General features: G+C 35.0%; 2 protein-coding genes across 2 annotated transcripts; one reads left to right on the top strand and one right to left on the bottom strand.

The window, feature by feature from the left end:
- Window positions 1-382: 382 nt before the first annotated feature.
- Window positions 383-7,744, top strand: LOC110696545. Its single transcript, XM_021873870.1, has 3 exons — window positions 383-1,246; window positions 5,320-5,468; window positions 6,821-7,744. Exons 1-3 carry the CDS (start codon window positions 991-993, stop codon window positions 7,493-7,495), a joined length of 1,080 nt encoding a protein of 359 aa, XP_021729562.1. The 5' UTR covers window positions 383-990; the 3' UTR covers window positions 7,496-7,744.
- A 1,387-nt stretch (window positions 7,745-9,131) lies between these two features.
- Window positions 9,132-15,265, bottom strand: LOC110696544 (probable serine/threonine-protein kinase At1g54610). Its single transcript, XM_021873869.1, has 8 exons — window positions 13,999-15,265; window positions 12,888-13,172; window positions 12,447-12,764; window positions 11,675-11,902; window positions 11,105-11,205; window positions 10,215-10,323; window positions 9,833-10,132; window positions 9,132-9,709 (listed from the first exon to the last, which is right to left on the bottom strand). The coding sequence occupies exons 1-8, from the start codon at window positions 14,524-14,526 to the stop codon at window positions 9,506-9,508; spliced, it is 2,073 nt and encodes a 690-aa protein (XP_021729561.1). The 5' UTR covers window positions 14,527-15,265; the 3' UTR covers window positions 9,132-9,505.
- Between the last annotated feature and the right edge of the window lie 1,051 nt (window positions 15,266-16,316).

The raw sequence follows: 16,316 nt of genomic DNA, 5'->3' as shown, positions 1-16,316 counted from the left end.
AAACCCCAGCCACCAGCCCAGCCGCTGGCGGTCCAGGAACCCCAGCCGCCAGCGGTCCCGGAACCCCAACCACCAGCCTCCACCACCCCGAAACCCTACCCCCCTTCTCTCTCGTCGCCATTTCTCCGCTGATGCCGGCCCCTCCCCTTCCCCTCCTCTTCCAAAACGCACAAAAACGCCATTGAAGCTCCATTGAAGCTCACGCATGAAAGCTTGAGGAACATCATTTCTTCACCAAATATTATTAAACTTGTACCAAAATGTTCGCAATTCAACATACAATCAATTAGAGCAAACAATTTTGTGAATTGCTTCACCAAACAAAAAACCCCAATTCAATTTTTTTAGGGTTCATCACAAAAATTGGTGGTGATTGGAGTTTAGGCTGGTGGTGATGGTGGTTGTTTGGTGTTGTGGGCTGTAGGTTTTCCAGTGGAGAGGGGAATGGGGTTGCTGGGTTCTGGTGGCCGGTGGGCAGTGGGGATGGGGTGGTCAGGGAAGGAGGGTGGGGTTGGGTTCTGTTTTTTTTTTTAATCCAATAAATAATTGGCACGTGTACAATGTGGGGCCCACTAACGGTTTTTTGGATGGAAAACGTTAATGGGTAGTGTTATCCAAACTTTTTCAAACTTACAGGTAGTTCTAAACAAATAAAAAAAAGGGTAATTGTTCACAAATAACCCTATTTTACGGGTAGTTCTACACAATTTTCCCTCATTTCTATTTCACCCAAAAAAAAAATCGTCATTTGTATGTAATATTAAAAAGCATATTCTCTCTCCTTCTCTCTCTCCTCCCTCTTGTGTCTGCATCCATCTCTCGTCCTTTTCATCTCTCCTCTTCTCTTCTGTTTCAACGTAATTAATTGGTTAATGCTTTCAGATTCTTCTGACCCTCTTCTCTTTTCCCCTTCACTAACTTCCTCCTCCCAATTTCCACCCAAAATTCAGTACAAATTTAGCAATACCCACCAATTTTTGATCGCAAATCATGGATCTGTGGTCTGTTCATGTCAAATACAGTAACCCAACTCCCATTTTTGCTCGAAATTCATTTCTTGATAAACCCACTTCCTTTAATTTTGCCAAGAATTCACCATTTTCAGTTGAAGATTGTGGGCGTTTATTTGATATCAGTATTAATTCAAAGCGCAAGCATTCTTTTTCTTATGGGTATAATACTAGTTCTTCCTTCATTGTTCAAGCTAAGGGGAAGAAGAATTCTGATAATTTTTCATCTTCTTCAGGTACCCTTTCTATCATTCTTGTGAAAAATTCTTCTGGGTTGCTTTAATTTTTGCATTTTAATTTACCTGTAATTGTTTTTAGTGCTGATTTTATTTGCTTTTTTACTTATTGTTATTGTTTTGATATCTGCATTTTGTTATTGGTTTTCTGGGTTGTGTTTTAGGCATTATCGTAGTTACAGATTTTGTAACTGAGTGGATGTCAATTAGCTTAGTCGGGTTTGTGCCCAAGACCTCGGATCAATAATTTCCATTTTTTGCTCTTTATACACCAAGAAAATGTATATGAAATATTGAATAAAAATGAAGTAGTCTTGCAGTATTAGTGACTGAATTGGGAATATGATCGGGTGGATGTTTGTGTATTGGAAGCGATTATTATGTCTTCTTGAGTATTAAGGTTTCGTTTCGAGGTTTTGGTACATGGTTTGGTACTTGTAATGATAGAAATTGGTACAAAAGTCTGGACTCTTGGTTTCTTGGCTTTTGATTAGTTGCGCACTGATAGGCGCCGAGATGAATGTTACAAGTACTGGTGCTCGAGATGGATCACATGAACATTAATATAGTTTGTTGCAAGTTCTTTGTTCTAGCTTAATAATCAAATTTGTACTAGTTATCTTAGTATTTATTAGGCATAGGTGATTGGAGTGACGTTTGATCACGTACTACTACGAAGTTTGAACTACTGGAAAAACATATTCCTGAAATTTGGAAGGGTCTCATCAGAACTTGTTAAATTTATGGCTTCTTTTTTTTTTTTTTTTTTTTTTTTTTTTTTAATGTTTTGGTACTTATACTGGTAGTGAGTAAACAGGACTAAAAAAGCAATTAGAAATTTGATTGAAAAAAAAGGATGGAGAATTTCTCGAGAACTTTCTTTATATTTTGTTGCATTATTTGGGTCTAGAAATGTTGTGTACATATGAAGTCAGTAATATGTGACTCAATGTGCTCTTTATGTTACTTTATGATGAAGTATGCAAGGAAATATTGTATGCAAATGTAAATTAAGACAAGTGTGATATGGTGAAGTTGGAGTTAAATCTGTTGAATAAAGTGTTAATATTCTGGTTATATATCATTCACTTTGATAGTGAAGATGGGTTATCTTATAGCCATGTAGTTTCTCAGTTGTAATATGGAAGTTATTCTCCTGAAAAAATGTGCCATATTTTTTATTCTTGTGGGTCAGATTTATTAAGGCTTCACTTTCAATTGACGAAACAAAATACATTGAAGAGAAACATGCTGGATGACTTGTTACTGGAATATCTTAGCAATCCCGCGTCCCCTATCCATGAATTCGTGATAACTGTGGGAAAAAAAATGCTGACATTGCTGACAGGATAAAGAACTAAAGCTCTGCCTACTGCCTTCCATGCCCAACGTTTCACCACTGCTTCTTCATTATCACATGCAGTAATCTCACTATTGTCTGGACTTCTATGTATTACCTGAGGTCCTGAGGTTTATGGGTGGTCTAACCTAGTATAGGTCTATGAGATGAGCTGGATTTTGGTTTTTATGTACGATACTACGATGTATTCCTTATGAAGAGGCTATCTTTGTGGTGGTTCTATTTTCAGAAATTTGGAGTTACTGACTACTGAGTGTATCTTATGTAGAAAGAAACATATGATTCTTCTATGAATTTGGTGTTTAACAATGAAGTGCAAAAGGTTTGGATGGGGATTTAAAGACTGAGAGTCTGAGATTGACTGCTGATGTAGTGGTCTATTTAGCAAGTTAAGTAAGTCAGCTAGCTTTAGATACTCTTAAGGTTTGTTTGAGTAATGACCTTTATTTCTTTTATTTATGAGCAGGGTATAATACTTGTTGCAGCTGTATTAATAAGGAGCAGGAATTCAAATCCTTTCTTTGTTGTTTGGTGAGGAGAACTAGATATGATATTTTCTAAAGAGAGGAAAACATCATTGTTCAGATGGAATCACCAATTCATGTTTTTTAAAACTATATAAGTTGTCTACACAAACGGTTATAATGATGGAAAAAATAACATGTAACTCATAATTAAGGGCAGATCTATGCAGGATCCAAGGAGGCATGTTCCCAGTTTTTATAATAACCTTTTGATGCAATATATGATAAAATAAATTAAATGTGCAAGCGTTACACAATTACACATTGAAACAATAATTTTATTGGTTGAGTCATACCCTGCACAGCCCATGCACTGGAGTCCATGTTTCGAGAAATCTTTGGTTGATCATAACTTTTGTAGTTGTAAGTTATTGAAAAGCTGCAATTGCTTGGCATTTAATTGTAGCTATAGTGAAATTTTGGATCATAAATTCTTGAAGCTTTGAAAGCTTGAATGTAGAGATTATTCAAGCTATATATATTTCTATACATCTTTAGTGTATATATATATATTTCTTTACATCTTTGTTGTATATGTATTTCTTTACATCTTTATTGCTATTGGAAGAAAGAGATTGTAGAGACGTATAAAAAGGCACATTATGAGTTGTCTTACATTTGATAAGTTGAGAGATAATAACTAATCTGTCAGCTACATGTAGAAGTGATTATTGGTTTTAAGTTTCTTATTTTTATTTTTGGCCTACCATAGTTTCAAATCTCCCTTTTTGGGCACCAAGATATAAAGGGAAATACATAATAATCAAATCTTGGTCCAATTTCAGCAAATTGCCTCCTTAATATCTTGTATTCGTGACTTCGTGTTATATTTCCTCACATCAAAACAGACCTTTAATTGTGCTTATATATATATATATATATATATATATATATATATATATATATATATATATATATATATATATATATATATATATATATATATATATGGGAGGGATCCGGTGAGAATAGATCCATATGTGAGAATTCATACTTATATGAGAATTGATCTATAATTTAGAACATACGAGTAAAAATTTAGAACATGTGATTCCAATTTAGATTTAGAACATATGAGTAATAATTTAGAACATGTGTGTGAATAATAATTTAAAACATCTGATTTAAGAATTAGAACATGTGAGTAAAAATTAAAAAAAATCTGTTTTATGAAATTTAGAACATATGAGTAAAATTTAGAACATCTAATTTATTAGTTTAGAACATGTGAATAAAAAATTTAGAACACCTGGTATAAAATATAGAAAATGTGAGTAAAAATTTAGAATGTAGTAAAAGTTGGAACATATTCTTTCAAATCTAGAATATATAACTAAAAATCTTAGAACACACGTTTTAAAATTTAGAACATATAAGTTAAAATTTTGGAATAAGTCATTTAAAATTTTTAACATCTAACTTAATTAATTTATGGTTTAGAACATGTGAGTACTAATTTAGAACATTTGATTTAATTTAGAACACCTAGGGAAAATTTTAGAACATCAGATTTAAAATTTAGAACATACGAGTAAAAATTTAGAACATAAAAAGTGTTTTCACACAAGAAAGAGTTCTCACATAAAGGAGGGGTTCTCACGAGAGCCTTCCCCTATCTATATATATCCACCTGCTGAAAATTTTTGTTAGAAAATGAAGCATAATAAATACTTTCTTGTGAATCCAGTCAAAACCAAAGAGAGTTTTGTGAGCATGGCGTCTTTCTCTCTAATGCATGAATGCATCCATCATCTTAACTTTGAGCTCCTTGATAAAAGCTCCTCCTATAAAAAACCCAAAAATATAATACATGCTTTATATTAATGCTGAAGCCCTATCCAGGTGGTATTGGGGGGGGGGGGGTGGGAGGGTAGGGATTGTATGTAGGTAGCAATGTCAAATTTGCCACCTAGGTCAGGGTGAAGCCAAGTCAAATGGATTTGGCTCATGCTAGATAAGTATTTCATGCAGATTGAATTTATGTTCATGTCACTTTGGGTTTGGTCTGGTTGTTCTCAGATCTGTTTCATATAGCTATAGATGTTGGCAGCCATATTACGTAATTATAGGGGGGTTGTTTCTAGTTGACTTATGATCCAATATACACGGACTATTTGCAACCAAACATTCAATATGATATCTTTGGGTCATTAAAAGCCTTTTTAATTGTGGATATGATTGTAATGTAGGAAATGGTGACCATTCAAAATCAGGGGGCAATGGTTCCAAAGGAAATAATTCTGATGGGAAGAAATCAAATAACAATGCAAATCAAAGGCCTCAGCAAATAATCCAAGACTGGAGAGAGTTTAGAGCTACACTCTTTGCTCGTGAGCAGGTAATTGCCTATTTTTTTGGGTTATCAATTATCTTTGTTGCTCAATTCTTGCTGGTACCCTGTAAGATATCTTCATGTCCAAGATTGCTATAGATAAGTTTTACAGTCACAATAATTCTAGAAAGCTCTGCAATGTCTATGATGCTTTGGTTGCCTGTCTGGTCATTTGATCTCTGCCACTTCTGAATCTTGAATAAATTTACTCATGGCTCCTTTTTTGTTTTTTATGCCTTTTTTGACACTCAATTTTGTTGCAAAAATTGTATATTAGTGCTTACAAAACTACAAGTATGTTAGAATATGAATCCTTTGTACGATAGCCATGTGATTTTCTTAGTATATTGCTGAAGATCTTTGCACAGCTTGTAGAAATATTCTTAGGCTTTGCAACATTGAAAAGATAAGTGAAATAAGACTTTTATTTAGAGATGGCGGGAGTAAGTCATAAGATACACTTATAATTTTGATTTTGATTACTAACTTGAGTTTCGATTCAATCATGCATCCAAAAATTCCTTGGGATTTTTAGATAGTTATCTGTGATGCCCTTTTTATTTTATTTTATTTTTCATTTTCTATGAGGCTGTTCTAAACTGTTTGCTGTGATCTCATATGGATTTTGATCACTCTAAAATTAATTTTCGTGATCTTGTTAAATGAGCTCTTAATTCTTATTGAGGAGTTTATTTTGTTTGGGTTCATGCCATGTCCACTGATTATCAAAAGCAATGGACAGTGATGCCGTTTTTGCTGGGTTAAAAGTAGCATGATGGAGTTAGGTATGGTAATGAGAGCTGAATTTTAATTTGGTGAAGGTTTTAATACAGTTGATGCATAGTTTAGTCGCTTCCTGGGGTGACAGCAACTAAATTTCTACCAGCTAGATATTCTGGAACCCACTTTTAGCTCAATGCTATTTAATTACTGAATTGTCAGTAAATTATCAGTTGACAAGTTAGTTTTTGATGATCTCAAACATGGTAAAGCATTGGTAAGATGATTGAAAGACATTGTGTACAATGAGTTATTTCTAGCTCGAATTTCCAAATGGCTTCATTTTAGTTGTTATGCAGTATGCTTTCATCCTTTTGTTAACATTGCCCTCCTATTAACCCCCAGTGTGAACTGCTACTATCTTTAAATACCTTTCTAATAAGGATATTTGACTGATTGAGTCATATTATGGGACTTCTTTTTACATTTGCATAATGCTTAATACAGCAATTGGCTTTGTCGAGGAAGTAATTCAGACTGATTGTTGGCTGCTCTTTCCTTGTGATATTTGCATGGGTAACCTGGTGCATTATTAATATTCCATCTCTTCTCCTAATCTATGCTTGTAATCTTATTAGGCAGAATCAGTTGACTCCAGCAGTCATGGCCATGATGGATCACATACAGAATCAAAACCATTAGGCATGAAGTGGGCCCATCCTATTTCAGTGCCAGAAGCAGGCTCCGTTCTTGTTGCCACAGAAAAGCTAGACGGTGTTCGTACTTTTGAGAGAACTGTGGTTCTCCTCCTCAGATCTGGGACTCGACACCCTCAAGAAGGCCCCTTTGGAGTTGTAATCAACCGCCCTCTTCATAAAAAGATTAAGCACATGAAGCCCAATAATCTTGAATTAGCCACCACCTTTGCTGATTGTTCATTGCATTTTGGTGGGCCCCTTGAAGCAAGCATGTTCCTGTTAAAAACAGGGGAAAAACCTAAGATTCCTGGATTTGAAGAGGTGATCCCTGGCCTGTGTTTTGGTGCTAAAAATAGTTTGGATGAAGCAATGGGATTGGTGAAAAAAGGTGTGCTTAAGCCCCATGACTTCCAATTTTTTGTTGGATATGCTGGGTGGCAACTTGATCAATTGCGGGAAGAAATTGATTCTAAGTATTGGCATGTGGCTGCATGCAGCACAAACTTGTTGTTCGGCAGTTCACTTGATTCATCAGAAGGTTTGTGGGAAGAGATTTTACAATTGATGGGCGGTCAGTACTCAGAGCTCAGTCGAAAGCCTAAGCAAGATCTGTAATTGTACTTTCTTTACGGTGCAGGAACTTATATAGTTAGTAATAAGCTTGTGGTGGAATATGAATTAGTACGAAAGTTTGTATGTTGAAGTGTTGAACTGAATGTACATAGAAGGTTGGAGAATGCTTCAAATAGTAGATTGTGCTTTTCAGGTACTTGTATGTAGTTATACTGCATCATCTTTAATGCCAACTGCAGATTGGTGAAAAATTTTAGACTCATTATCTATAGAGAAATTTTGCCCGAACCATTCAGATTTTTGCTGCTCTCTGCTGTCATTTCGAGTTTGTAAATTATTTACTAGTACTATGCAGTACTTAGTAGTATATAAACTCCCTCATGCTTACAACTGCACCGTGTAATCTTAACAGCTTGAGTAAAAATAGTCCATGCTATGTATCGACTACTTAGTACTTACTACTATATACGAACTATATCTATGTTTGGCTTTCGAAAGTACCTTTGGCAGAAAATTGCTCTTATTTTATACTGAGTATTCACAAATCTTATCATTATACTTTGTAAGAAATTTGGGTTAGTTATAGTCAGAAATTTTGGCATTGAAAAAGTCCATGGCACGTATCTTAAAACGATGTAGTATATTTAGGTATGAGTAGTGTATATAGCTGGACCAATATCAGCTAAGATGCTTGATGATGCAAAGTTCTGTGAAGATTAGAAACAATAAAAAAATGCACAAATTGGTATTAGCAATGAAAGATGGCGGGTGGGGCTAATTAGGTTGGTAGTCAATGAAAGGATTTTAAACAAGGGTTCTAAAGATGGTAGCTGGTGCTAATTAGGATGATAAGTCACAACAAGGTTCTAAAATATGGATTCTAAAGATGGCAGGTGAAGCTAAAGCGGCAAGTGTGTAGATTGGGTTGGCAGTAACATAGTTTTTAAACATGACTACAGATGACAGGAGCGTAGATTAAGTCGCTCCATCGCTGGTCATGAAATAATTCAAAAGTGTAGACGCCTCTTTAAGTAACATTTGTAACGTAACAAGCTAATTCAATGTTCCAAAGAGGATGAAAATATTAGATAATAATTTGCTCCTTTGCATGGTTGGAAAAATGGGACTGTATAGCTGATACCTTATGATATTGTTGATATCCATACAATGTTCTTCATATTAAAATATTGAGATTTGTTCATGTGATTTTCCTTTTAATGTTGATACAAGTAAATAATGGTAGAGATAGTAAACGAATAAGGAACACTATGTTAACAGCTAAACACATTGTTAGGTTAGCGCTGATTAGGTTGGTAGTCACGGCAAGGTTTTTTAAACATGAAATTTAGTGATGGCAAGTGTGTTAATTAGGCTGGTAGTCATGGCATGGTTTTTAATGTAAGAACAGATAGAGGGTCGCGTGGGCTAGGTTGACAGTAACGAAATAATTCACGACTAGCATAGCTGCCTCTCGAATATTTAAAAAATTTAACGTAAGTAGCACGAGTCATTGTTCCGAAAGGATGTACGTATCTGATAAAATAGTTGTAATTTGCTCCTTTACATTGATGGAAAGATGGAACTATATGGATGATACCTCGTAACACTCTTACAATGTAGTATATACAGCTGGACCAAAATCACCTAAGATGCGTGACAATACGAAGTTCTGCAAAGATTAGAAACAACCAAACAGGCACGAACTGGTATTATCAATGAAATCAAACTTTCAGGTACATGTAAATATGGACATATAAATCAGCACTCTACATTGTATACATATAAGTGTATAGGCTTTGGATTTACAATTTCCCTCATCTCTTACTCTTTTCCTTTACAAATAAATCTCCTCATTCTAAACACTTGGAAAACACCAGGTAAAAGAGTTTGTCAATCCTATTCTTCTCCGACACTCACTGGAGCTCTGTTCGAATCCTGGTTGATTAAAGTTTTTTTAGAATGTATATACCTGCTTCTCTCAAATGTCATGTTGAGCTCCTTTGTCATCAGCCAAGTTCACGAGGAGAAACAGTTTCTTTTGTGTTATACAAGTTACCAGCCATTTCTTCCATTAGAGTATTGCAGCTGAACCTCCCCAACATCATTATTGGTTTTGTTTCTGGCTTTCTCCATGCGCGATTTTCTAACAGCCTGCTGAATTTGCCTCTCATGCTCTTTCAACATATCTTCAATATTTCCCCCAGGAGGAACAAGAGGTCCAGAGTAGTGAATTCTGTTTTTCTTCGGCATGTAACCCTTTTACATAGAGAAACATAAGAAGATTAAATATGTGAAACAGCGCCATTTGTAGCTGAGTAAAGTAAAGAATGAAAAACGTTTGGATACCCAAATATAATTGCGATTGTTGAGGATACTTACATTATCTTTGCCAGAAGGCCAGTCGTCCCTTGTGTATGAGTCTGCTCTGTCTGGAGTCACAGCATGTTTTTGAGACCTTGAATCTGGTCTATCTTTCGAAGCGCTGTAAGCCCTTCCTGGAGCTTGGTGTGCATCATTTTCATCCTTAGCCTTTCTATTCCATGCCAAACCAACAGCACTTGGGTGAACCATTGAACTGCAATGAGACAGACCATTGGCTGTGTTTCGCGTTTGTGCATCAACTGTAAAGGCATTCCCTCCATTTCCTTGAGCATTGTAATTTCTTGCACCTTTATCTCCCTACAATAAAATGTTTCAAGCATAGTCAGGTAATGAGGCACATGAAACTATAACTATCAAATGATTGAGAGTGGAAAAGTACCTTTAAAGAGACTTCTCCATTCGCATCATACTCCGGGGTTGGTTTGGAGTCTCTTGGACCTCTCCTAACAGATTCAGGCCCTCGTCCTTTAACAGAATCTGCCTTTCGCCTGAAATAATATTACAGGGAATTTAACGTAGGGTGAGTTTTAATAGCCATTAAAATTAAAGGATGGTATAACCTTGCCTTGATATCCAAGCTATTTCTTTTGACATCACATGCTACTGCTAAAGCCTAGATTTGGGGGATTCTTAATATCAGGCTTGTAATTAATTAAATTGTAGTGGCAAGGTAATACATGCATCTCCTTCTATGTTGTTGATTGTGATATAGTGCTCCAAATAACACATATTTTCTACTCCATTTTTCTGATCGCCAGTTTGTTATGTATTCTTTCGAAATAAATGAAAATTGGTCTTTGTCAAGGAAATTTATACTTCGTACTACCTCTGTTTCTTATTATTTACAACAAAGGAATTTTAATGTCTCATAAATAATACCCTTTACTGCAAATAATAAGAAATGGAGGTAGCATATAAAATCTTTCCTACATGCTGTGGACTTTATACTAGCTCCAATGATTTTCTGTTGTATGAACTTTGTTCCAGGGTATTGAAGGCTTAGCATATCTGCAGCTGTGAATATTCTGTGTTGAATAATACATAATTTTATTACGTTTCGTGCAATATATAGACAGAATTAGTGATTGGCATCTTGAAAGATAAGTATCAATGAATACTCAATCCAACCGTTCCACCCCTAAAAATGTAAAATTTGCTCAACATTTCATGTACTCTACAAAATACTATGAGGCAATACTAATGAGAAAAAAAAAAATGGTGAGAGAAAAAATAATGCTGTTAAATTGAATACTAAAGTTTAATACATACCTTCTGGCTTCTTCATCACGGACTTTTATGTCAAATTCCTTTGTTGGAGGACATTTTGGCAAGCATAATGGATCACAAGGAAGTGGATGCGTTGTGAAAAACTGGATGGGAAGATTCGTGTCAAATGAAGTTTTTACAAAGTGGAATAGACAATAACATGCTAATAGATTGCCACAGAATAAAGTTCACTGACTCCTTGCTTTGATAAGAAACAGGTGCAACTATGCAAGGTCAAAGCAGGCTAGAAGTGGAGCAACTTAGGAAAATGATACAACATTGAAATACATAATATTTGAGTGATTAAAAGACAGTATAAACAAACCTGTTGCAGATGTAACCTTGTCATCTTTTTAATATACCAAAGGTGATTTTCACATATTTGAGCGTAAAACAAGCATTGATAAAAAATTTGAGCGTAAAACAAGCATTAATAAAAAAATATTATACAAGAATATGATTTTCACAATGTCCGTCCTAGCACTAGCAAAGTCATGGTTCAGACTTTAAATGAAAAATCCACAGCAGGATCAAAATGTGAAATTTCATTAATGCATATATAATGGTAACCACCTCGCTTTTTAATGCAGCTGAAGCTGTTCCTCTTCTTTCTGGTTCAATAGAGAGAAGGGCATCAACAAGCGTTAAAGCTGAAGCAGGAAAGTCTTTAAATGTCTCCATGAGACGACGCTTATAGGGTTGTGAGGGTTTGAAACTAGTTGCATGCGGGAATTTAGTCCTCTTCCAGTATAATTCAGATGGTGAGCCACAAAGCTTGAAAATCTTGTGCATTTGCTCCACCTATACAGGTTTACAAATGATCGATAAACATTTGAATTATGATGTTAGTTTAAAACAACAATATAGCTAACTAAAAGTTTTCAAAAAAAAAAAAAAAAAAGAAAAAAAAATATAGCTAACTAAATACTTCGTATATAAGTTCTAAAGTAAGGTGTTCATCAAGAATAAAATTGATGCAATCAAATTTCTGGCTAGAATTTGCATTTATTTGTGATGAAATATTGTGATCTCCAACTGAAATTTTTAAAGCACTGGAAATAGGAATAGTCATTGTTATTGCAGACAAGAAAGATCTCAATATCAATAGTTTGTGAGTGAGTTTATACCAATTTCTCACTGAAATTAAAGAAGAAGATGAATGTAGAGTATGACAAGGAGCATTTTTAAGTTTTCACAGGACGTGACTAATGAGTGACCTTTTTGCAGACTAAAGATCCTTACTAAGAAATGAGGTGTAATTGACACTTATTTTGTAGAATTCAAAGTTTGCAATATCAAAGATTTGATAGAGGAACAACTGAGTTTCTGGTTCACTTCAGATTACCTCTGTTCTTCCAGGCATGATTGGCTTCCCAGTGAATAGTTCTGCAACTATGCAACCCACACTCCACATATCTACAGCAATGCCATAGTTAGTTGAGCCCAGCAAAAGTTCAGGTGCCCTATACCATAAGGTTACCACACGACTTGTTAATGGCTGCTTTTGGCCAGGCTTGAAGCAAGTTGCCAGACCAAAATCTGCAATTTTGAGCACACCGTCATTGTTGATGAGAAGGTTGGAACCTTTGATGTCTCGGTGAAGGACTCCACGACTATGGCAGTGCACTAGTCCAGAGAGTAGCTGTTGCATATAGCACTTGATCTGAAAGAGTATCAAAATTAAGATAAGAAGAAGAAAAAAAAGGATATTAACACAAAAGTATGGATCTCTCTTGATAAATAATTAAATAGAATACAGTTTCGTGAATAAGTTGACAGGAAGTACCTGTGGTTCTGTGAATCTATTACCAGGCCTTGCTAAAAGCCCAGCTAGATCATGCTCCATGTACTCAAACACTAGGTACAAGCTTCCTGACATCCTTGATGTGACTAAACCCTCAAGCTTCATAACGTTTGGATGATCTAATTTACGTAAAATAAGTATTTCCCTAGCCATAAACCGAACACTCTCTGGATCCATGTTGACAAACCTCACTTTCTTCATAGCAACTAATTTCCCAGTTTCAAGGTCACGAGCCTTATACACGCTGCTGTAAGTTCCTTGTCCAATCTGTGTACAAGTAGCAAATGAACTGGAATAAAAAATCTAGACAGTTAAAACTTGGTTAATAAACTTCAGAGAGATAAGCTTGTGTAAGCACTAGTGCATTTATACAGGAAGATGCATGTTACAACAGATGAACAAAATAAAAAACAAAATAAAACACCAAAAAAAAGTCGGCATTGTTTGTTACCTTTTACTATCCAAATGCAATTCAATCAAATCATACCCCTAACTCTACATTGTACAATGTAGGAACCTTAACCTTGTATACAGATTCATGCATGCATGGATATTATTGTCTTGAAATCCCTAGTTCATTTTCAGTAAACATTGATTTCAATTGAAAATATGCAGACTACAAGAGTAAAGTTTTTCCTCGAAGAACAATTTAACAAGATGTTAAGCTCTTTGGGTTTCACATCGTATGACATTTTTAATTAAAGGCAATTAAATTGAACAAAACTAATAGATGGGATATTTCTACAGTTCTACTCATGCATGTAGCATCAAGAATACATTCTTGCACTTTTAATGCTGCAAACAGATAAATAAAATCTTTATACAAGGAAAAACAAGCTGAAGAAAGATGACATAAGTTACAAATGAGACACAAAGCACACGATACAAAAACATTCTTGAGAGGAATCGTGAATGAAAACTAAAATAAAAATTATGCAAGAGACAAACAGAATTCGGCTGCAAGTCAATGGAAGCGAAAATGCAAGCACAATCAAAGAGTCCCAACAATCATAACATGTCATAATGAACTGTCATAGGAACAAAATGAATACAAACCAAGAAATAAGCAATAAATATAGAAAATCCAACTGACTTTGTCCAACTTCTCAAATGAATCTGCCCTTCTAGGCACCCATCCTTGTATAGCCTCTCCGGCAACAGAGCTCAACCAAGAAGGCCAGCCAGCAATAATCTGCTCGCCATGAGGGCCTCGCGGTATACTAACTATCCCGGTCACAGGCTTAGGACCTCCATTAACTCCTAAATCCACGGTAGCCCCCCTTCTATGATGAGACCCTCTAGATGATGGTCTTTCTACAATAATTGTCTTAGGTTTCTCCCCTTGATCCTCCACTTGTTTATTGGATAAAGAACTCGAATAGCCATTCGACAAAGTACCCGAATTGACCTTCGAAGGAGGCCTGCTAGACCCACTCAGGGAACCTGAAAGATTGGCACCAGATGGTACCCTTGATGGTGGCCTACTCCTAGTTGACCCCTCACCAAACCCATTCGAATTCTCCCTTGTTGTTGAAGGAAGCAAATGTACTTGAGACTTATTCACCTCTCTTTGTTCATTATTAGCAGATGATTCCTTAAGAGTAGAACAAATGCAGCCCATAATAACAATCAATCCCTTTCTAAGCCACCTTTCTACAAACAGGTTATGTGCAAAAATTCTAACTCGACCGCCTTTTGATAATGTCTTGGCATTAAAACACCAACTTAAACCCTTTTATGCTCTTTAAACCAATATGGGCACACTTCAAATTGGTCAAATTTCACAATGTACCAAATTTTTTCCAGGTTTGTCAATTGGGTTCTTCAAATTACAAGAGAAGAACTCAATCAACAACCCGAAAAACCCGAGAAATTCCCAGTAAATTGAATGAAACCCAGAAAATTGAATGAATGAAATGAATTTGATTTGCCAATTTGGCAATGTATGCTAAAAAAATTGATTGAAAAATTAAAGTCAAAGGCAATACAACCCAGATGATAATATTGATCAAAAAATTATAATTGTTGGAAAAGATAGCAATGATGAAAAAGAAATGATCAAAATGTTGAAATTGTATTCTATTAAGATTTGGTTTAAGGAGAAAAAATAATGAAATAATGAAATAATTGAATAATTCAATGTTTAAAAAAAACCCAGACCAGAAATCCAAGAAAAAAAAGATTAAGAATAAATTTGAAAGACAAAAATACCCAAAAAATTAAATTATGAATTAAGAGTTTCTGGTCTAGGTGGGCCCTCACTGCAGCTTCCCAAGAACTCAAAAAAAGCTCAAAAATCTAAGGAAAACTCCATTAAAATAAAGCTCAAAAGAAATTAATTAATAAACAAACAGAGGGAGAGAAAAAAGATTAAAAATTAAAACAGGGTGAATATTTTAGAAATTTTTTTTTGTTATTTCAGTCTTTTTTTTTTTTTTTTTTTTTTTAATTTCCAGATGGATTTGTTAGTTGTTTAGGGGGTTATTTTCATGGAATCCTAAAAATGCGAAGAGCCACAAATTATGATGCAAATGTTAGAGAGAGAACGAAGAAGCATGAAGATGGAGGGGAAGAAATAAACAACTCAAAACAAACAGATTCTTTTTTGTTGTTAGTTTGTTTAGTTTCAAATATTCAGTTAAAGTAAAGGTGTTGTTTGCCACGAAGAAATGCCACGTTGGCTATAAAACTAACCCAAAAAAAAATTGCCACCCCTTAGGGGGCAATTTATTAATTGCACTCATTTAAATTTTATATTTTACAAATTACAGCCATTTAAAAAGAATTGTAAATTGGATTCTAAAAGTACTAATAACTTGTTAATTGCCATCAAAATCAATTTTTTCTTCGATTTGTGTGATGAAAAATATTTTGTAAAGGTTTTAGGAGTAATTTTAGTTCTTAACGGTCCAAATTAAGCTCGGAATTGGCAAAAAAAATAACGTAAGTGCCTCGTTCTGCGTATAAAAATGTATCGATTTGTGTGTAACTATTTTTTGTCGTGAAAACGAGACACTTACGTTAATTTTTTGCCAATTCCGAGCTCAATTTGGATCTTCAAGGGCTAAAATTGCCCCTTAAACCTTGTCGGAACAATTTTCGGACCCAAATCGATGAAATTTATAATTTATTAATATTTTAGGCTGTAATTTGCATAATTTTTGTAAATGGCTGCAATTTGTAAAAAAACATACTTTAAATAGCCTTAATTGGCAAAATTTCCCTAAAATGAGTAGTAAGCTAGTGACTATGAATGAGAGGTGGGGTGGCCGGGTGGGTTGGGTTGGGTTAATTAGTCGCAACATGGTTTTTAAACGTGAATTATAAAGATGATGGGTGCGGCTAATTATGTCCGTGTTAATGGTGAGTTTTTAAACACAAATTTTAATAGCAAGGTTGGTAGTCACAACA

Source organism: Chenopodium quinoa, unplaced genomic scaffold (genome assembly GCF_001683475.1).
Source record: "Chenopodium quinoa cultivar QQ74 unplaced genomic scaffold, ASM168347v1, whole genome shotgun sequence".
NCBI lineage: Eukaryota > Viridiplantae > Streptophyta > Magnoliopsida > Caryophyllales > Amaranthaceae > Chenopodium > Chenopodium quinoa.
This window is presented reverse-complemented; position numbering and strand designations above follow the sequence as displayed.